Source organism: Leptidea sinapis, chromosome 17 (genome assembly GCF_905404315.1).
Source record: "Leptidea sinapis chromosome 17, ilLepSina1.1, whole genome shotgun sequence".
NCBI classification, from domain to species: Eukaryota; Metazoa; Arthropoda; class Insecta; order Lepidoptera; family Pieridae; genus Leptidea; species Leptidea sinapis.
The window spans coordinates 13,581,135-13,603,552 of NC_066281.1; the positions used below are offsets into that span (position 1 = coordinate 13,581,135).

The 22,418-nt window shown below is 36.3% G+C and overlaps 1 protein-coding gene across 2 annotated transcripts in view; it reads right to left on the reverse strand.

Moving 5' to 3' along the window:
- LOC126968998 (anti-apoptotic protein NR13-like) overlaps positions 1-22,418 on the reverse strand; it is a 55,972-nt gene that overhangs the window by 13,331 nt on the left and 20,223 nt on the right. Inside the window, exons 2-4 of one of the 2 annotated variants that reach the window (XM_050814264.1) lie at positions 6,387-6,573; positions 2,168-2,316; positions 1,141-1,401 (exon numbers count right to left, since the gene is read on the reverse strand). In XM_050814264.1, coding sequence (XP_050670221.1) covers positions 1,141-1,401; positions 2,168-2,248 — 342 coding nt within the window. In that variant the 5' untranslated portion in view covers positions 2,249-2,316; positions 6,387-6,573. Of the gene's footprint in view, positions 1-1,140; positions 1,402-2,077; positions 2,317-6,386; positions 6,574-22,418 lie in introns of both variants that reach the window. The other variant, XM_050814263.1, reaches the window with a different exon arrangement.

A 22,418-nucleotide genomic window follows, 5' to 3' on the forward strand; every position in this document is an offset into this window, starting at 1 on the left:
TGATGTCTACGGCAGGAGCCTGCGGTGCTAACAGGGTCGCACTAAGTCCAGAGCCGGATGTTTCGTCCTCTGCCGCTGCAGCTGCTCCCGCTCGCGTGGTCACTCCCTTCTCGTTCCTGGGCACTAATGGCATCTTTCCAATCCCACTTCTGACACCAATTGACACGGGAGTGGGTCAGGGATTGGAAATAATACTCCGCTTATAGGAACGAGTCTTTATTTGCGTTCACTTTTTCTGAACTTGCACTTCGCCGGTCTGCCGCTGTTCCTCTTGTGGGCGGCGGTACCTTCAACGCGTCACACTGCACCGAACACTACTTCTCTTCTGTCTTCTTCTTCTTAGAACACTTCCACTTTTCACTACTTCTTCTTTTCTGCTTCTTCTTCTTTACACTTTTGAGTCAGAACTAGAACTGCCCTAGGCCACGCTTAGTACGGCTTATATACCCCCGGATCCGTTCTTTTTTCAAAATGATTCTCCCATTCCATCTTTAAATTTAAATTGTACTAGAAAATTCTTTTAACTATTTTTATCCTGCTTACACATTTTCCATCCCTTTTTTCTGTTCGATTTGATCCTGAACTTACTAGAAATTTCCTTTAACGTTACAAAACCCAAAAAAAATCCATACACTGGTAGGTGTATCGAACCCGGGTCTACAGCGTCTAAAGTAAACACTTTTCCGCTGAGCTACGAGTATTGCTGACGGAGCTGTTGAAATTAACAATGTCTTGAAGTTTGACAACTCTCGTCATATACTTCAAAGGGTTGCTACGCAACAATACTATTCATTTAAATATTACATTACAAGTTTAAAATTAAAAAAATACAAAAAATTAGAACGAAAATGTGCAACAAACTATAAATTTTAAACAATACAAAAGATCTTTTGATGATGATTTATGATTTTAATGCTTGTACTAGGTATCAATAGGTATTTGATTTTTAAACATTCCAGCTGACATGCACAGAATATCGTTATGATAAAAATTTGCATTATACCTAAGCTTGACCAATTCGTTATAACAGCAAGCGTTTTCCTCTATCTAATTACTATTATTTTTAATGTATCATATTGTATGTATTGTTGTAATCACGTTGGTAATAAGGTATATTATATTTAATTCAAGACTTGTTACCTTTGACCAGGTGATGTTTTCGCGGGTTATTCTGCGGGCTAAAGCCAATGACAATTCAGCCAGCGCCGTGTCTGAGCGCAGCATGGCAGCGGGCGCCCGCGTCGCCTGCCTGGCCACGTGCCGGAAGGCATCTGGTCGTTTTCTCTCAAGTGCTGCACACAGCGCTCGCAGGGCTGCTAGAACTCCAGCATCTATATTATTTACAGCTTCTTCACCGCATTCTGTTTCGATCATTTGCTGCAACCGTTTCAACACGATTGGCTGAAAATATTTGAATTTTTTATTGCTATTGGAATTTTGTATTTAAGGAATATTTATAACTTAATAATTATTTGATAACCAAGTGTTACGCAAATTAATTCGGTACAGGAAAACAAGACTATGCCACGACTTCATGATTCAATCCCCTGGAATAAATCATGATCTCTAGGAAAATTTGAATATGAAATATAAGCCTTTTTCTACCAGCCTTCAACTAGCTGCTGCCCGCGACTTCGTTCGTTTAATTCTTATTGCGCCCCCTCATTATCTCTACATATAAAATGCTCTACCTATATTATATCTGAGGGATAAAGGCAGGGAAATATCAACATTGATTCGCTAGTTAAGCCGTGAAAGAAAATAGGCAAACAGACACACAGTTTCATTCATATTTCAATAATAGTATAGGTATCAACGTACCTACCTGGTGATATAATAAATCAAACAGGTTATCGCTATTTACGGAGATGTTCAGTAAGAAACAGTTTATTCTCATAATAATTGTTTAACTGTTTTCTGATCTTACACGTGTATCTTTGGTTGCGCATAACAAAGCATAATGTGATATTTTGTCGGAGGTGAACTCATATAGATCTCATTGTATTCCTTGACAAAAGTCGACCTAAATAACCGCTGTTTATTCCCCTCAAATAAAATGTTTTTCTGAATAAAATACCTTTTTATGACACGAGGAAGATCGACGTATTTGTGTTTTAATATACTGCAGACACAGAGCGCGCCCTTGCCTCACAATCTGCGGCTTCACCTGCGTGGGGGTCGCGAGACACCAGCCGATGGTGGCGGACAGACGGCGGGACACGGCGGTCGCGGCTGCACTCGTCACCATCGTACTGAACCTTCTCCTGGTGCGCTCTACTGGCGACAGCGAGCGACTGGGCGAACACCGCAGACTGTCTACAAACATTTCTAATTCTACAGTTCGTTCTTCCAACAGTTGACAGCTCATGAGTCAGGGGTCAGCTCTGTTACATGAGTAAATAAACGGTACAGAGCTTCTTTGGAGCGGGCAAAATTGTTACCTATTTAGGTAGGGTTGTCACTAAAAGTTAAGATAATTTAAACAAAACATTTTTGAAGTGAAAACTTCTTGTTGCACACCGCAGCCATGTTTTTCGTTGGTAGTAAGTTAGGCAGATACGTCACGCTCTGTTCGTAGTTTTAGACAAATTTTCTAAAAACCTAGACATCACCATTATATAGAACTAGCAGCGAAACCCGGCATTGCTCGGGTTAAATTACATCCCATTTAATGGTATAAGAAATATTTAAGGATCCATTTTCTAATGTAGACAGATATCATAGATTTCTATCTAAGATAATAAGACTTATCTACATATTCGACCACTTAACATTCGGTGTAAAGTGTATCAAATTAATTAATCTATTATTGTATCCAAATAATTATAAGTTGAAATAAGAAGCACTTTAATAAATAGTAAATTTATATATAATTTACACAATTATTTACATATGACAAACACACATACATATTCCATATTATTATATTATGTATTTAAACTTTTTATTTGATTTACATTTTTTATTTATTTTGAACTTTCTAGATCTTTCCAGAAGTAGTAGTAGACGTTTCTTTTCCTTTCTAATACATCCTAGATCAATTTCAACAACTGAAAACATTTTAGAACTTATTAGATCATTTTAGAAATTTTTAGGATTTTCGGTTTAATTTTAATTGTTGCACGCATTTTGGAACTTCCCAGATAATTTCAGAAAGTCTTGGAACTTTCTAGATCATTCCAGAAAGCCTTATAACTTTCTAGATTGATTACATCAGTTGCACGCATTTTGGAACTTTCTAGACCATTCCCGAGATTTTCAGAATTTTACAGAAGTTTACATTAGTTAGAGAAGGACAGATGTATATAATTTGACATTTTTGCCACCCACAACCACCCATCCCGACCAAACTCCCTTATGCACACCAGGGGACCGAGGGGTATTTGCCATCCCAACGGGAATTTGATCGAAGTTGCGGATGATAGAGAAAATGGTGGATATACGTACGAACATTAGCATTTTATATAATTTATTAAGATTAAGATAAGATTTATAAGATTAAGCTTATTTAAATTTGTCTCAAATTTCAAAAAAAAATTGTCAAAAATTTATAAGCAAAGTAACATTGGTCGTCATTGTTAGTAGAACAAGTGAGTCTAATTGATAATATATTGAATGCATGCGCATTGTGCTACGACTATCAAGCGTGGCGTGTGTAAGAGTGACGCGGTGACAGTCACAGTTCTCCTCTTTAAAATCAATGCAGTTAGCACGAGTTGCCAATGAAGTTTTCAATCCTGCCGTGCGATTATTGATCGATTTGATTTGGATCATCGATATTAAATAACTATAAACTCTTGCGGATGGAATTTTGGTAATCCGATCTTAGCTGACCTCTACTCGGTAAAAGAATTAGTATTCCTACCAAATTTCAAGTCGTTAGCTCTAATGGTTCCAGAGATATCGTGATGAGTGACTATATATGTGGAAATCTCTGATATATATATATAGATAACTATATTTGATACAAAAATAACCGTCAAAAACCCATTTTAAAAATGATGCCTCAGACTTGAGAACAACGGGCGTAGGAAACTCAGCGAACTTTTATTCTCATAAAATATGGTTATAATGTAATATCGTACAATAAATCTATTATTTAATAGCCTGAAGCGCTTCATTCCCAATCTGTTTTATCATTAAGAAAGTCATTTATGTTATATTAAATAGTAACCATATAAAGTTTTTCTTTAAATTCTTTTGAATTTCGTTATACATATTTTAACATTTTCTGGGATCTTGTTGTAAAACCATATACATCGCCAAACAAAAGACTTACTAACTCGACTTAGCCAATTAGGCATTATAATTTTATGACTGTTACTGGTGTTAACATTATGGTTATGACAATTTCTGGCAAATTCAATTATGTGCTTATGTACATACATAACATGAAGAATATACTGAGAAGCAACAATTAAAATGTTTATTTCTATAATTTTGTTTTCAATGATTCTTAAGAACTTAGGTTATAAATAGCGCGAAAAGCACTCTTCTGTAGTGATAATATACTATCACTTTTATGTTAAAATATTCAAGTTTGCAATTAATAAAATAATACGGGAGTCGCGCTAACCCTGAGGTTGTCGACTGTCTGTGTGATCGTCAACCGGTTATATTTAGTCTCGCTGCGTACGCAAAAAGCGACCAGTGGACACTCACACATCACACAGATCATTGTAGTAGTGGAATCATTTGTTGTTGTATGATGCTTAGTCTCTGTATTGTTTCATTTACTCATGTGGCTCTGTATTAAGAGTGCGACCATAAAAATGGCCTCGTGCGATATTTAATTTCGTTCATTTCGAGCGCTCGACTGTCAAATATCGCTCTTCTGAATTATGAATTATAATGAAGCGACATAAATCAGTTTCTTAACTTTATTCTTTATAGTTATTTAATTGAGTTTGAGTTTTAAGAGTCGATGAACGCATACCTACCTCTCACGTATTGATGGTTTATAGCCCACGTAGGTATTAAATTATATATTTGATTAATAATAATGTATAGTAATGAACCAATAAATAATAAAGCATTATTGCAACCAACACAACAATAAAACTGTAATCCTAATTGATACAAATGGATCATGAAAGCCGAACTGCAACTCACTTCTAAGGTTTCATGGTTAGCGTCAACGAATGAAGAAAATATATAAAATATGGCATATAGTATGCATATATAAATTAAAATTACTTACATTAAATTATAAAGTGGACGGAAATCACTGGCTTGCTCTGCCCAAGGTTTACTCGTGAGCCATCCAGAGGGATTAATACATTAAAAGTGGCTCTTTAGTCGCTCCTAACGGAAATCTCCCGATCACTTATTTGGTTGAGTGTTTTTGAATAATATTATAAGATCCGAATAGTAAAATTATTAAAATAACTTATTGTTCGTAACCAATACTTTTCGTTCACTCCATAAAAACCTTAAGTTAAGTTCAGTAGTTCATGCGTTCGATGACCTCCATCTCAATGAATTATCTCTGGTAGTCTGTACGAGATATTTGTTTAGTATTTATCAGCCGTTCCCAATATACTATCTACAGATACAGATAAATTACTACCAGAAGGTAGTAGAAACTGTCACTAATTACCTGTTAATAATCTGAAGCTGTCCCAATATACCCGATAAGTTATTCTTATCGCCTTATATTGGGACGCGTGAATTGCAATTTCTATACAAATTTCTATCGCTTTTAAGCTATACGTCGTCCCATTGACAGACAGCGTGTACATATAAGGTGAGTTACCGTCGATAAGTTTATTGGGTCAGAGAAGTCAACGATAGTTATGATTTTTAACTCAAGAGACAGACTGAATATTGGGATCGGCCGTAAGAAAGTAAGAAAAAGTAGACTATATATCACTCACTATTGTTTTGTACACGTTGCCAGTCTCACAACAGTTTTACAATATTGCTTCTGTTTGAAATGTTATACTTATCTTGGAGTGATTACACCAGAATACATCTGTTGTATACATTTTTTTGTTTTATTGTTTCAGAATAGCATAGATTCGTTACTTACCTATATAATATTTCAGCTTTTAGTAAGGTATTATATATTATATAAATTTCGAATTTGTTACATAATATTGATATGAGTTATGAGTATGTGTTGTGGAGGTGGGTCCAGTATGAAATTTTTTTATATGACAATAAGGGACGTTCATCTGATGGTAATTGGTATGCCCTGTCCATTACAATGTAGTTACCGCTCAGGGTTCTTGAAAATCCCAAAAATTCTGATCGTCACTACAATTGCGCTCGTCTCATGTTAAGTTAGTTAGTTTAGAAACACAAGACTGCTTCATGGCAGATAGAGGCGCCGTTGTGGTACCCATAATCTAGCCGGCATCATGTGAGTACACATAAATACGTACCAAGTCTTAGACTGTCAGCTCCTGGCAGACCACTGATGGGAGTGCTGAGCTTCCGCCGAGCTCTCAGGACCGGTACGAACTCGTCATCTTCTTCTCCATCGGGTGGAGTGACGTGTATTGCTATGTTGCTGTCCTTTGGAGTTGTGTTCCCATCGGATTGCCATTTCAGCTCAATTATTGGCCCAATCTGAAAATAACGTATTTATATAAGTGTAAGATCAGTAAGATAACAACAATTTATTATTTTCATGAACTCAATAATAATTTGAACGATTTCAAAAGTTATGTATTCTTTATGTATATATTTCTTGTGTGCGTGTGTATGTCACTGAACTCCTCCTAGACGGCGTGACCGATTTCAATGAAACTTTCTGTGTGTCTTCGGGTGGATTCGACAATAGTTTAGATTCACAATTGACCTACCTCCTATACGGCTGGACCGATTTTGATGATTTTTTTGTTTGTTTCAGTGAAATTGAGATTGGTTTAGACTCTCAATTCCGTCTATATAATATAATTCTCCAGCTCATGTGTATGTCAGTGAACTCCTCCTAACGGAGGGACCGATTTTTCAAATTTAAGACGTGTGTACAGGACAACGTCTGTTGGGTCCACTAGTTTTATAAAAAACAATAAAGATAGTGATATGTATGAATGTTTTCGCCCCTTCTCGCATTCTATCTAGGCTTGCTATCTAACTGATCGCGCTCCTTCACTCGATCGAACCTTACTCACCATAGCGTGACAGTTCAGTGTCATTCTATATACACAACATAATGTGCTCAACGTCTGTGTGCTACATACACAGACGTACACTTTTATCTACTTCAAAGCGTAAAACATTCAACCCAGCATTCAAATTCAAATATTTTTGTTCAAAATAGGATGTGACATCACATATTGAAAGTCAAAAAAATTACCACCCATTCCAAAATGAATGCCTCAGGCCTGAGAAGAATGGGCGCACAAAACTCAGCGGGCTTTTTTTTTCATCAAAAATATGTTTTACAATTAAAGTAACATTTACAAAGTAGCATTGTACAATAAAACTTATTATTTAAATAGCCTGAGGGTGGTCGCTCCATTCCCAATCTGTGCCTATCATTAAGAAAGTCATTTATGTTATAGTAACCACACAAACGTTTTTTAACAATTCTTTTGAATAACGTAATACTTTTGTTTTGAACATTTTCTGGGATCTTGTTGTAAAAGCATATACATTGCCCCACAAAAGACTTACTAACTCGACTTAGCCGAGTAGAAGGAATCATCAGTTTATGTCTGTTCCTGGTGTTAACATTATGGTTATGACATTATCTAGCAAATTCACTTATGTGCCTATGAACATACATTACATTATCAAGAATATATTGAGAAGCAACAGTCAAGATGTTAATTTCTTTGAATTTTGCTCTCAACGATTCCTTAGGGCCTAGGTTATAAATAGCGCGAAAAGCCCTCTTCTGCAGCACAAATATTGTATTAATATCGGCAGCGCTGCCCCACAGCATTGTTCGACCACTTAGTTTTAAAGAAGCCTCGAAATAATAAAGTCTGCATTGTTTTTTGATATTGATTTATTTGATGTAAATGTCGACGTCGGAGTAGACCGTGGTGTGACATCAAGAGATCACCGCCATACTGCTGCTAGCCACTCACTCATCACTCATGCTAGCCACTAATAAAATATGTATTTACTCAACTCTTACTCAACACGCGGAGGCCATCATTTGTCACGCCGGTAATTTAAATTCACTTTTCAATGCTACAGATAGTTTTGCGTTGGTAGAATACGTAATTCATTGAGGTAATATATCTCTGCAATCGCATTTGACAGAGTTTCTATCTAACGTGTAAATTATCTCACTTCTAATTTCACCCTAATTCTGCAGCTATGTTTTAAGGCAATTCAAGTTATTTATTCACAATAATACATAAATAACTATAATATTTATTATAATTATTAGGGTTCCGTAGCTAAATGGCAAAAAAACGGAACCCTTTTAGATTCGTCATGTCTGTTTGCTTGTCCGTGTATTGCATACACGGACAGGCACTTTTTACCAAAACTATAAGAACTGTTGAAACTTGGTAAATAGACGTACTTATTCTGTAAACCGCATTAACATTTTCACACAAAAATAGAAACAAAAATAATAAATTTTGGGGTCCCCATACTTACAACTGAAACTCAAAAAAATATTTTCATCAAACCCCATGTAAAATGTGTCCCCCCCTGTAACTTATAAAATGAAAGAATGATAAAATTATGTACATTACTATGCAACTTCCACCGAAAATTGGTTTGAACGATATCTAGTAAGTAGTTTTTTTAATACATATAACTGATGAGAGTAAAATTTTTTACCTTTTACATTTATATAATTTAATATCATTTTATTTTCTATATAACTTTATTAATATGTTACTTGTTGCTACGGAACACTTCATGGGCGACTCCGACTCGCACTTAGCCGCTTTTATAATGTATCAAGAACACTGGCGGCAGTCCACGTTGCATACCCAGGCTGATCCGTTGTCCGAAAACGTCAGCGCTTGGGTTTCCAGTAGTTGTATCGAGACGAGTAGATAGTAGGTACTTTGTACCTGAACCACCTACAGCAGCCTGGACATGAGGAGGAGCCAGTGTTCTTCCCACGGCAGTGCCATTGCCCTCTGTATTGTATATTAATAATGCCGTGCAGAAAATTACTATTATTATATTATTTACATCTACATACTATTTTAAGAGATTTTTAATAATTTAAATAAAAAAATTCTACAAGATTATTTGTGAATTGAGCTATTCAACTGCATTAAAGTATTATTTTATGACGTTTAACAATAAAATGGGTTCCGAAGCCTGTGGCGAAATAGCGAAGTGATCGCTGGAGTTTCAATTCAGAATTCAATCAGGGTACCATCTAATGCTGGTAGAAACTTGTGTTATTGTCAAAAAGCTAAAGTCGGGTGTCCTCAATGGTGGTGGACCTGCCACCTCAACAACCCTACCTGTCACATATAAAAAGTATTCTAGACAGGTGAAGCAGAAACCTAAAGCGAGCAGGTCCAGTCTTTTCAGACCATTCTTTAGGCCAATAAAGTGTGATTTGATTCTTCTTTAAGACGCGGGTTTCCTTTAAATTGAATTTGAACTCTGGCCTCTCTAACATTGGGCAAACCAAAGAACCATCTTAAAGAACAAACACTTTGCAGATATCCAACAGTTTGTGAATCACCACATCTACTTCAACCGACCTACCATAGGTTGCTCCCAAGAATGATACGTTAAAACATTTAATTTAAAAAAAAAAACATCCAGATATTAATAAATAATACGAGCTGAAATAAACTTACACCTAGTATACAATAGCTTCTCAATAAAACCTAAAACTACACATACCAAATAAGAGAACCAGTCGTCACACAACCTCCTAAGCAAAAATGGCGCTGAACTTCACAGTAACTGTGACTACTATCCCAACTCCTGTCAACCGTAGTCTTATAATTCTTCATTTCAGAGTTGGAGAAAAGGCGAAAGTAACTCCGTTTCTGACGAAAGTCAATACATTTTTATATTTTGCTGTTAATCCTTTGATCTTCATTTCAATATTATGTCCATCTACCAAAAGTTCCTAAAATAAAGTTCAACATTAACATTTAACAACCTTGGTTTATTGAGCACTCAACACTTATCTGAGATATGGATATTTGTTATCACAGGATAACGAATAATGATGTCCGCCTAATACAAAGATACCACCAACATGAAGGAACATTAGGTACGCTGTTAACCAGAACAAAGAGAGCTTAAAACGAAAAATTAGTTGATAATAATAATATCAACAAATGTACTGAAAGAGTTGATTCTCGGTCACTGCTATTCCACTAGGGCTGCCCCTGTAAATATGACTGAGTGTCAAAAAATGTTTGTCAATAATAAGGAAACTATAAAAGTAAAAAGTATGTTATAGTTATGTGGCATCGCTAAACTAAAAGTAACTTCATAGCTTTTACAAATAGTAAAATGACGACCTGCTAACGTATGCTCGCTTTCTTCGGACACGTATTCAAAATTCAAATTCAAAATTAATTTATTTGTACACAGTCATTTACAATCACATATAAAACTCTCCTGGTAGATTTAGATAATCTGTGTCAGGAGAGAATCGCTCATTGCAAGTTATACAAAACAATATTAAAAACTAAAAGTAAGGAAGTTAGTGTCTCTAGTGAATTGGTGTAAAACGTATAAGGGTGAGGTAAGGGTAGCCCATCCTTAAAGCGTCCATAAAGCGTCTAGTCGCCCAGGGTCGAACCCTTGAACTTTGAAGTATATCCTTTCCAATAAAAAAGGAATAACCCAAATCGGTTAGTGTAATATTAAGTTATGCGTACATTTTTCGCCCACATACTTAATGCAGATTTCGCACTTATACGATTTTCTAATGGATGCCATTGTTAGAACTGGACGAAACTTAAATGGGACCACACGGGAATCAACAAAATCGGTTCACCCACTCTAAAGTTACGAGGTAACAAACATAAAAAAATATCATTGAATTGTGAACCTCGTCCTATTTTGAAGTAGTTAAAATATCACCCAGTTTGACGGGGTAGTGTAACAGTAACAGTAACACGTTCGAAGACCTTCAAGGAATACAAGAGCTTTGGCAAATGAGAACGAGTGCATATACGTACTTGTACACTTTTACAAATAATAAATTTTATTTTGAAATTTGAGATTATGAGGCGTGCACTTTTGAGTTTTCCAAACTTTTTATAAATTAAGTACTAAATATACTTAATACTCAGTGGGCACATGTGAAACTGATGTCTGTTTCTTGCATTGTTTTCAATTGTTATCAATTTTGATTATCCCAAAAATTCAAATGTTTTTGTTACAAGTGCCAATGTACTGACTGTGTTAATTAAAGTTTATTATGATGAAAATATTATTTATATTTATGTTTTGATTTGAAACTAAAAGAGACTGCTCGCAAAAAAGCTAGAAAAGAAGTGGGCAAGAATGCTTAAGACATAGAAGGCACAAGGAGTACGAAGTTAGCCGATTTGATAATATAATGACAGGGGAGCTATGCCGAGAGAAGTTTAAAATTCAATTCCTTCTGTCTACTCGTATACATATATGGCAATGTTATAGTAAACCATCCAAGTTATTATTCAAAATCATAATGTTTGGTCTTCCGTTGGCTGTCAACAAGGCGACTCTCCTGGTCCAGCAATATTTAACATAGCCATTCATTCCGCCATAACAAAACTAAAATCAAAATTTAATATTTGGTACTTTGGGTGGTGAAGTGAACTCTGTTTTACATGATTTGAAAGTTTTAGCTCATTCGGCCTTGAGTTAAATTTTTCGAAATGCGGACTTTTTATCGGCGATCATTTCCAAATTTCAGACCGGGTTCATATTACCAATAAATTTAATGTTTTGGCTCCCAGTATTAAAGTTTTGGATAAGAATTCACTTCATCTTCTTGGAGCTCCATTACTTCTTATTTCAATTCCAACGATCTTAAACGATCACATTAAAGAAATTAATAACGTTTCTGAAAGATTACTTAAAGTGATCATCATGTAACGGACACGGGAAAGGTACCAACCAGCGATCAGCACGGAATGCATCTAACAAGTTCATCATCTCTTTACGAGTCCCACACTACCGCTTCGATAACAGTTGCTTGACTAATGACTTAGAACTCGGTGACAGCTACTAGTAATTAACATGAGTAATTTAAATCAATAAATAGGTTTGGCGACAGCGGCTGCTTTATTTTTTCTATGAAAATTAAGGACGAGACGAGCATGCCGTCCATCTGATGGTAATTGATACGCCCTGCTCATTACAATGCAGTGCCGCTCAGGATTCATGAAAAACCCAAAAATTCTGAGCGGCTTGAGACGTAATATGTTGTCTCATTTGCCTATTAATTTCACTAGCTACGGCGCCCTTCAGACCAAACACAGTAATGTTTACACATTACTGCTTCACGGCAGAAATAGGCGACGTTGTGGTACCCATAATCTAGCCGTCATCTTGTGCAATGGAGCCTTCCACTGGTAAACATTTATTGGGTGCTGTTCAAGTGTTTTAATAATAAATGACACCTATGGGTTCTGTAATTGATAACTAAGGAACGCTATGATATTGTTTGTGTAATAGGACGACATACGAGCAGATAGACCTAGTGTGTGGGATCAGAATCTTGTATCACACGAGCGTTGCCGAACCCGTATATAATAAGTCCCGCGCGCCCGCAGAAGCCATCTGCTGAGCTGTTTTAGCGCCAAATCCGGCGCCGCCTTTTGAAACATGATACCCACTTCTGGATATAATACTCGAGAGTTGTACGAGAAATTGTGACTATTTTGCTGAACGCGGCACAATACAAATATTGCAATTGAATTGGGACACGTTATAATAAGTTCTTATGACTTCTTTCAAAAAAAATTTTATTTCTAAAAGAAAATTTGGTTCCCGTTCCCCCAAAATAATGTTCCCGTTGTATACTAAATAAAAATGGCTACCTCCAGCTTAAGCCAAATAAATACTAATATATTTTGGCTCTTAGAACCAAGACCAATTAATAATACACCCGGTAAAAAAATCTCTCTGATGTGTTTGTCTAGGGATACCTACGTAGATATTGGTAGCTTTTTGACGGCTGTCTTGCTGTGTCCACCATTGAACACCATAGAATTGTTTGCCGTGTTCGCTTGTGTACGTGAAGCGTATGGGAGGTTAAAATTAAGTCTAATACAAAACAAAAGTTTTAGGTACTTCTTATGAATTTCAGTATATTTATTTTTAAATGTTTTAAGCCCATCTGCACCATGTCTGGTATTTTATTTAGGTACTCTTCTCTTGACATTCGCTCGATTGGAGGATTTTTGGCTACTGGTATCAGGTACCAATTATCAATAAATACTTCTAGATCATTGTATCTTTCAAGCTGTGACCAATTAATTTTGCTATCTTTAGAGTATGTCATTATTTCGAAGAAGAAAGAATGCCGTCAACAACATAACTTGTAAAACAAACCCTTACCCGCAACTCAGTTCTTCTACCGAAAAAGTTGTGAGATCAATGTAAAACCATGTCGGTCAATATATTCAGTCCCTACTTAAGGGTCCTTCTGTATTAAGTTATAACGTAATTAGCTTACCTAACAACATCTTATAGTGAACATATCAATATTTAAAATATTTTATGTTTTAAATAAATGAAATTAACTTAAAATATATGTCACAAGTAATACATATTAAATTAAATAGATTGTTTAGTGCAAACGTGATAGAGACAAGTGCTTACTGCTAACTCGAAATAGATTATCTGGAATGTGTTGAAAGACGTAACAACACTGAGAAATACGCGCCTTAATGTAAAAAGCAATTTACATAACAATATGGAAGTTGTTAAGTAGGTACGAACACAGTAATGTACTTAGAACTAAACATGTATAGCGATCGGTGTCGCGCCGCCCGTGACGCGTCATTGTGCTCGTGCAAGTTCCTTGTCACATAGCACGCACCGCACTACTGGGTCACGCTGGTTGTTTGGCGAAGTGTGTTTCAACAACGAATTTTTGTACGAAGATATCGCTAGACTCAAGTTTGCGCGTTCACCACTAAAAAGTCTATCGTAGGGTAGGGAGGGGGGAATAGCGCTCACTAGATAATGGCGCTCACCTTTGTAACTCTGTTAGAATGGAACGTAGTAACATGCCGCGTCCCTTGAACCAAGGGGGAAGGTGGTATCTAACAAACAGCAATACAAACAGACTACCAGCTCGAGTCATGCGTTTCTTCGTTTTCGGTCACGCTGATTAATATTTGGTTCAGTGTTTTTTGTCGGAAAGTCCAATACTTTAGTGCTAATTTTATTATAATTTTTACTTTTCTGACATTAGACCATTCTATTTTGTGATAATGCAATCAATTTCCAACTATTGTGTATTTTTTAAGCTAATTACAAAAAGAACGTTTGGGGTTATACCACCTGTTCGCTATTACCCCTTAGTAACTTATATTTTTATTGTTGTAGATTTTGATGAGATGCTGCAGGTCTTTTCAATAAGGCATACAAGGCAAGGCATAAAAGTAAAATAATTTAATATATTTTTTAATTAAAACAATATATTAAATTATTTTACTTTTATATTCAGAACGGTCAGCGTTTAGTCTAATATTTATAATTATAATTCATATGTTGAATAAAAAGTGGAATGAATAAGTTCTTACTTTACTTCATTTCTTTTCTCATCTGTCTCGTTATTCAATTACTTTTTTATCCGCGTTATAATATTCGAACTTCATATCAAACTTCACTTTTTTACCTGACGGCCAATCATAGAACAATGAGTTCTTATATGCGGATAAGAACTCCTTGTTACAGTATATATATGAGTCTTACCTTATCATACGCGATCCGGTGTAAGTCATGGCTCTAATTTAAGACCCCTGCTCTTCCTAATCATATATCGTAAACGATCTTCCAGAATGTATTAAATATGCAAAATGTCTATTAAATGCCGATGAAGTAAAGCTTATCTTTGAAATTATTCCTGTCGAAGATTGCCTCAAGTTGCAACGCGATGTTACAGCTGTTATGTATATTACTAGAGTGAAACGAACAAAATGGAATTCATTCGTGACAAATTTTAGGTCATGATCTTTGCTAGAGTTCTGCGTCCTTTGATATATGAGTACAAAATAGATGGGATTCTTATCTCAAGAGAAGAGAAGGTTAGAGATCTGGGCGTAGAGATCTTTGACAGCCAATTAACCTGAGACCATATTAACACAGTAGCAGCTGACACATTTCGAAGATAGGGATTCGTACTGCAAAACTCTCAAGAGTGCCATAGTCCATTTGTAACACAATTACTATATTATGCCCTAGTCCGTAGCAAACTGGAAACAGGCACCTGTGTCTGGGATCCGTACGAGAAAAAGCACGGACTACAAAAGTGTAGCAGGCCTTCGTAAGATACCTCTACAAACGTTGCTATAGATATTATACTGTCATGTATTAAACCAAATTTCTCTTAGGTTTCAATTCCTTGGAGGTCAGGTGGACTTGCGACCAGCTAAAAATTATGTGTCGAATTATGCTAGATGCATGCATGCTTTGCTAGATAGATGCTCCATGAGCAATTGTATCGTATACGTGCCCCTAAATGTAATAATCTACGCCCACGACAGTAAAATGCCACTATGTTATACATATTATTATTTGTAGACATAGTTTTTAACAAAGACTTAGAATATACTAGTACATGGAAGACCTGATGGTAGGATATTGCTTGATCAGTTTTGATTTGTCAATGTGTGCACTAGCGAGTGAGTAGAGGAGCTTATTACAAGCTTGGTCGACTGTTAACGATTTGTCAATGAAGATAGATCGGTTATAGTAACAAAAGATTCGGTTTCCTTTTTTATCTTGCTGTATCTTCGTAAATAAATGATTATAATCCGACATCAGCTGGTACAAGATTTATAGTTTTTTTGTAATTCAATTATATTTTCTTTACTACGATTTATTATTAATTTAATTATATGTAAATTGAGATTACTTTATTTTTAATAATTGTGTTAAAAAAATGGGTTTTATTAAACGGAAAATTTTTAAAGGAGTTTAGTACACCACATTTTTCATTACCAAGTTATAATATTTGTATTTGTAAGAGACCTGCACATCATTAAGATCTTTTTCCTCTGCCCTGCTAGCACACTGCCAGAGCCACAATTGTATTCACCAGTAACAAAATTATTTGAGTCATTTACGAGCCAGTTTTATATTTACTTCCAAAAGTTCCCACCTCTGTACAGTTCTTTGTTCTCAGTTTAATGTGGTGATTGTTTATGTGAGCTGTAACGGAGGCTCATAAACGGACACAGTCGTGCATTGTGCTCGTTGAGATCTCACGATATTTTCATAAATTGCTTTTTAAGAACGCTACAATACTATGATCCAATTTTTGCATATGTTTGTATGGAGTTGGATTGAGTAAGCCATCCCCGCTGTACACACATTCGTATGTAAATCCAATCACAGGAGCGTGTTCGCGTTCATATATCGGTACCCGGTACCTGCAGTGTACCTATATATGTTAACATAACTCATCGGCACTTTTATGAGACGACGTCACGAGACGAACAAGACATACGATGCTGGGCGATACGAGGTGTCCGTTACACGAGCGCCGCTCAGGATAATTGATTGAAACCAAAGTTCAGTGCGGCACCGCTACTACTTACATTCGTCACTTTGACACAATTTGATAAGTCTCATGAGCCCAGAATTTACCAGTGGGAGGCTCTTTTGCATCAGTGGGAGGCCCGTTGTACAAAATGTCGGCTAGATTATATGTACCACAATTTCACTAGCTACGGCACCCTTCAGACCGAAACACAGTTATGTTTACACATAACTGATTCACGGCAGAAATAGGCGCCGTAGCTAGTGAAATTAGTAGGCAAATGAGACTTGACTCACGGTGACGAGCGCAATAATTGTGGTGCTACTCAGAATTTTTGGGTTTTTCAAGAATCCTGAGCGGCACAGCATTGCATGGGCAGGGCGTATCAATTCCCATCAGCTGAACGTCCTGGTCGGCTCGTCCCTTATTTTCATAGAAAAACATCCCGAGCTTGAGCTACGGCGCCCTGCCGGCTAAACTTCTGTAGTTATAAAGAGATGTCTGGTCCATGCGTCACTGCAATGATTGATAATTTGAATAGAATAATATAACATACCGGTTAACAACATCCACATGTTGATTAAATTCACGTTTACTACTGTGTTAGTTATTTGCAGTGTGTGTGGATGGATCCTTCTAATGCACTCGTGAGATGTGACTCCACTGAATTGAGTGACACGTTCTTCAGGTCGGTTGGGAACATGGCACTGACTTTTTTTAAATAAGAGGGGGCAAACGGGGGACAAGCGGACATCCGTAACACTGTCCAGAGATATGTTGCCGGCCTTGACATGACCATCACTCCAGTTCAGCGCGTTTTTGTGAACAATTATATAATAATAATAATATGTTCATGAAAATGTCTACTGGGAAAAAACTGCAAAGAAGAACCATAACAGCATTAATACAATTTTATTTTACAGGCTAGAATTACATGTATTACAATTTTTGCTCTTAATGATTTCTTCGATAATTTATACATCTAGATTGAGTATTTCGCTGTTAGAAAACCGATAAAAACAGGCCAGGAATATTAGTTTAGTGTGCGTGCCAAGCTACGTTTTACACTTTTCGACGTTTTCACAGATGTCATAGTCTATCGAGACGAATAAATATGTATACAACTTCATTGGTATAAATGGTCTAAGTTTGGAACTTCTGTCGATGTATGTACGGCTTGCATAAATTTCTTTTTCCAATAGCTAGCAGCATCCTCTGCATCTTCTGAGAGAGTCGGTAGTTGTCTTGTTAATGGATTGTCAACGGATTTTATTTTTCTTCTTTTTGGTTTTGACTCTAAGGATAATTCGCATCGTATCAACCTGTGGTTAGTATTAAAGTTTAAGTTTTTAATTTTGTCAAAATTAGTAAAACATGATGGTGATTTAAATAAAACAATTTTTAAATGATTAAAACGTGTATAACTGTAACTTTGTTTTTACTTAAGATTTTTGCGTAAATGTTACATTTTTATTACTATTTTAGTTAACGTTTCAAGACCTTTCCAGATCTCGTTTCCAGGAGGACTGAAACGTCGGGTTTACTAAAATAATAATAAAAATGTAACTTTTACTCAAAAATCGAATGTAAAAACAAAGTTACAATTACACGCGTTTTAATCCTTTAAAAAGTGTTTTATTAGAATGTGTAACACTCGCTTTAATCAAAGAAAATACTACACTGGCCTGCAAAAGTAAGTATCACACTTTTCAAAATTTTTTTTTTCTTAACTATAGAAGGTGGAGATTTAAGATTAAAAACGTTTTGTTGCAAATTTTATAGGCTTTAATTCTTAGAAACTAAAATTATACATTAGTAACATTTTAAACTTAAAAAAGATAAAACAATGAAAATAGACATTTTTAGTTTAGTGTAAAAAAAATCATCTAAAATGTATTACATGTTATTTAATTTTTAATAACTGGTATTGTCTCCTCGAGCTCTGATTACTTCGAGCCGGTTTGGCATACTGAACACTAGGTTTCGGAGCCGATGTTGGGGAATATTCTCCCATTCTTCTACCAGGGCCTGCTTTAGTGCCCTGAGGGTAGTAGGTGGTGGTCTGCGATTTCTGACTAGCCTCCCAAGCTCAACCCAGGCGTGCTCAATCGGGTTGAGATCAGGACTTCTTGATGGCCAAGCCATCACGCTCATACCGACCTCCTGAATATACTCTTGTACGATATGAGCCGTGTGTGGCCGGTCATTATTATGCATCAGCATCGATCCATCACCCATATTTACTAAATACGGCCCTGCATACTCATTGAGAATCTCTTGAGCATATCTTTGCCCAGTGAGGGTGCCATTTTCTATGGCTACTAGCTCTGTGCGACCTTCTAGAGATATGCCAGCCCATACATGTACACTGCCTCCACCGTATTGGACTCTTTCTGAGATGCAGGCTTGAAGGTATCGCTCACCAGGTCGCCTGTAAACACTTCGCTTTCCATCAGAAGTGTAAAGGGAGAATCGAGACTCATCTGCAAACAAAATTCTTGACCATTCTTCTTCATCCCACTGCATGTGTTCACGGGCATATCGCAGTCTCGCTACTCGATGCTGTCTCTCTAGTTTTAGGCCACTCGCTGGTCTTCGGGGTTTCAAATTTGCTTCAGCAAGTCTTCTTCTCACTGTACTGTCACTAATGTAGTCCCTCCGAGTCTGAAGTAGCTGTTGCTGGACTTCAACTGCATTTTGGTGGCGATTTCTTAACACAGTGAAAATAATATAACGATCTTCTCGGGCACTGGTACACCTGGGTCTGCCATTACAAGGTCTCCTCAGATGGTGTCCAGTCTCTTCGTACCTTCACTTTACCTTTTGGACCGTTCGTACCGTCACACCCACCATTCTTGCAGTGCGACGCATACTGATGCCTAGTTCCAGAAAAGCCATGATCCTAGCACATCCTTCAACTGAAAGAGGCATGATAAATAAACGTTATGTGCTTTTTAGCATAAATTTTTAAAACAAGACTCATCGATCTTGAAAAAAAATTAAAACAGAAAGAAAAATGTGAATGGTAAAATTGTAATTCGGAAACGACCACTTTGAAAAAGGAATGGTTTTGTTTTTGAAGTTTTTTTTCAGCCAATTCTTAAAAGAAGGTTACCGACTAAAAAGTTTTTATGTACAAAATTAAATTCTCTTTGGAGTCCTTTTTATTTCGAAAGTATATCTTGTGAACTTAAAACGTTATCCCAATTTTAAAAGTGTGATACTTACTTTTGAAGGCCAGTGTATTTATAGATATAGTTTTAATTGTAGTTGCTGTTTTTGCAAGGTTCATAATGTGATCGTGGGAATGTTTTTATGTGTTGCCTATTTTAATATTTAATGTAAGTGCTTTTATTTATACAATTTTGTGGTGTATGTTTTTGGACGTGTTTTGTAGGAAACTGCTTGAACGCATTTTCGATCGAATTTTTACTCATAATCACCAATAATTTACACTCACATTGTGGACTCCTTTAAAATGAGTTCCCGAGTTTCAGTTAACGCGGACGAGGTCACGGTTCGAAGCTAGCCTCTCTCTGTTTCAAGCACAGCCGTTTATTTAAAACAAATCGTTGCATCTTTTGTTGTATACGTTCGTGACACAAATACATCGAGATTAAAATGCAACACCGCATTAGTACTCCATTATTTAAAACAACGATAATAGAATCTCAATCTCGTGAATAGATATTAAGCTCGAAGGCATATGATTCAAATAAGTAATTTTTTTTTTAAATCTACACGTTACAATTTTGCTTGTATTTAATAATAATTTTATACTAATAGTAATAATAATTGTCCCAATAGTCGTTTCCGTAAACGTCTTATAGCAAAGAGCCTCGACCATCATCTCAAGAGGCTCTCGCTTAATAACTGGATAAAGGGTCAGTTACAGAAAGCAGCTGATTTGGGAACGGCACGAATCGTGCGGAAGTTCCTCAGTCTGTCGCCGGCGGAATTGTCGTGAACTAACGCCGGCGGGACGTTTTTTGTAAATATGTTATATATATAAATGTATACAATAAGATGAAATTATAATAAAGAGAGTAATAACAATATTATTATAATATACAATATAAATAATAATTTTGAGCATATAAAGAATTTTTCAAAAAGTGCAATATTTTCACTGTTCGCGCACACCAAACCGCCAAAATGGCACGCGTCTAAAAAGTGTCCGCGTTGCGTCGGTTGGCTTTTTTTATTAATATTTAGAATACTTTGATTTATAATTGTATAGCGATCAATCAATATAATTTTTCTGTGTGCTCTACACACTTCATCCATCTATGTTCTAAATCCTTAATTCTATCCTCATAATATAAATAAATACCTCATAATATAATACTAACAATTTGTCGAGTTGGGATTCAGATGGATGTGCGTGCGCCAGATCAGGGAAGCCGGTCCAATCATCGGGTCATTTATTTTGTCCAAAACATTGAAATCAGATACTCACTTCTTGATTCCAGTATGTGATGGTGGAACTAATATTGTTGAGCCAGTCAAAACATTTTTGACAAATACGCACGCGAGCGCTTTTGTGGTGAAGTCTGCTCCCCCTTCAATACTTTCATATTCAAATATTTAATTACGTCTTTTAACTCTTTTATAGGTTATTAACTGTGTATGTTTTGAAAAATCCGCAACAACATTGTATTAATGACGGTTGTCTGATAGTGACAAAAAATGGGCGGAAAACATATAACATGTTACCAGTGGGAGGCTCCTTTGCACAGGATTCCGGCTAGATTATGGGTACGACAACGGCGCCTATTTCTGCTCTGAAGTAGTAATGTGGGAGCATTACTATTTTTTGATCTGAAAGGCGCCGTAGCTAGTGAAATTACTGGGCAAATGAGACTTAACATCGTATGTCTCAAGGTGGACGAGCGCAGTTTTAGCGCCGCTCAGAATTTTTGGGTTTTTCAAGCATCCTGAGCGGCACTTCATTGTAATGGGCTGGGCGCAACATTATATTCTTTAAAAAAATGTAAGTATCCATGGCCAGAAAATTGATGAGAAGAACTTTAGAAACTCATTACATAATAATAGATAATAATACCTAATAAATAATTGAAACTGGAAAATTTCCTATCGAATGACACCGACGGATAAAAGAGATCCGTGTTATAAATAAGATGTTCTCGTTCTTTCTATGTCTCGCTAGAAAATTCTTCTCTTTTACTCTTGATGATCTTTACCTGGTGCCCCAATCTGATCAATGAACATTTAGATATTATTATTATTATAACGTATAAGTTAGACAATATGGTCTCTGACCTCTATAAGAACCAATAGGTATGATAGATATTGATTGTTTCCACAAGAAGTAAGTCTCAAAACAACGTGAAACATATTTTTTAACATGCCTTCAAAGCAAAATGGTAAAATATTTCAACATAAACAATTCTTTTTATTTATAATCGGTTACAATACCGTTTAGTCTTCAATACTTCTGTGATACGTAGACGTACTATGGCTTCGATGTACGTAGAAGTACTATGGCTTCGATGTACGTAGACGTACTATGGCTTCTATGTACGTAGACGTACTATGGCTTCGATGTACGTAGACGTACTATGGCTTCGAAGTACGTAGACGTCCTATGGCTTCGAAGTACGGAGACGTACTATGGCTTCGAAGTACGTAGACGTACTATGGCTTCGAAGTACGTAGACGTACTATGGCTTCGAAGTACGTAGACGTACTATGGCTTCGAAGTACGTAGACGTACTATGGCTTCGATGTACGTAGACGTACTATGGCTTCGAAGTACGTAGACGTACTATGGCTTCGAAGTACT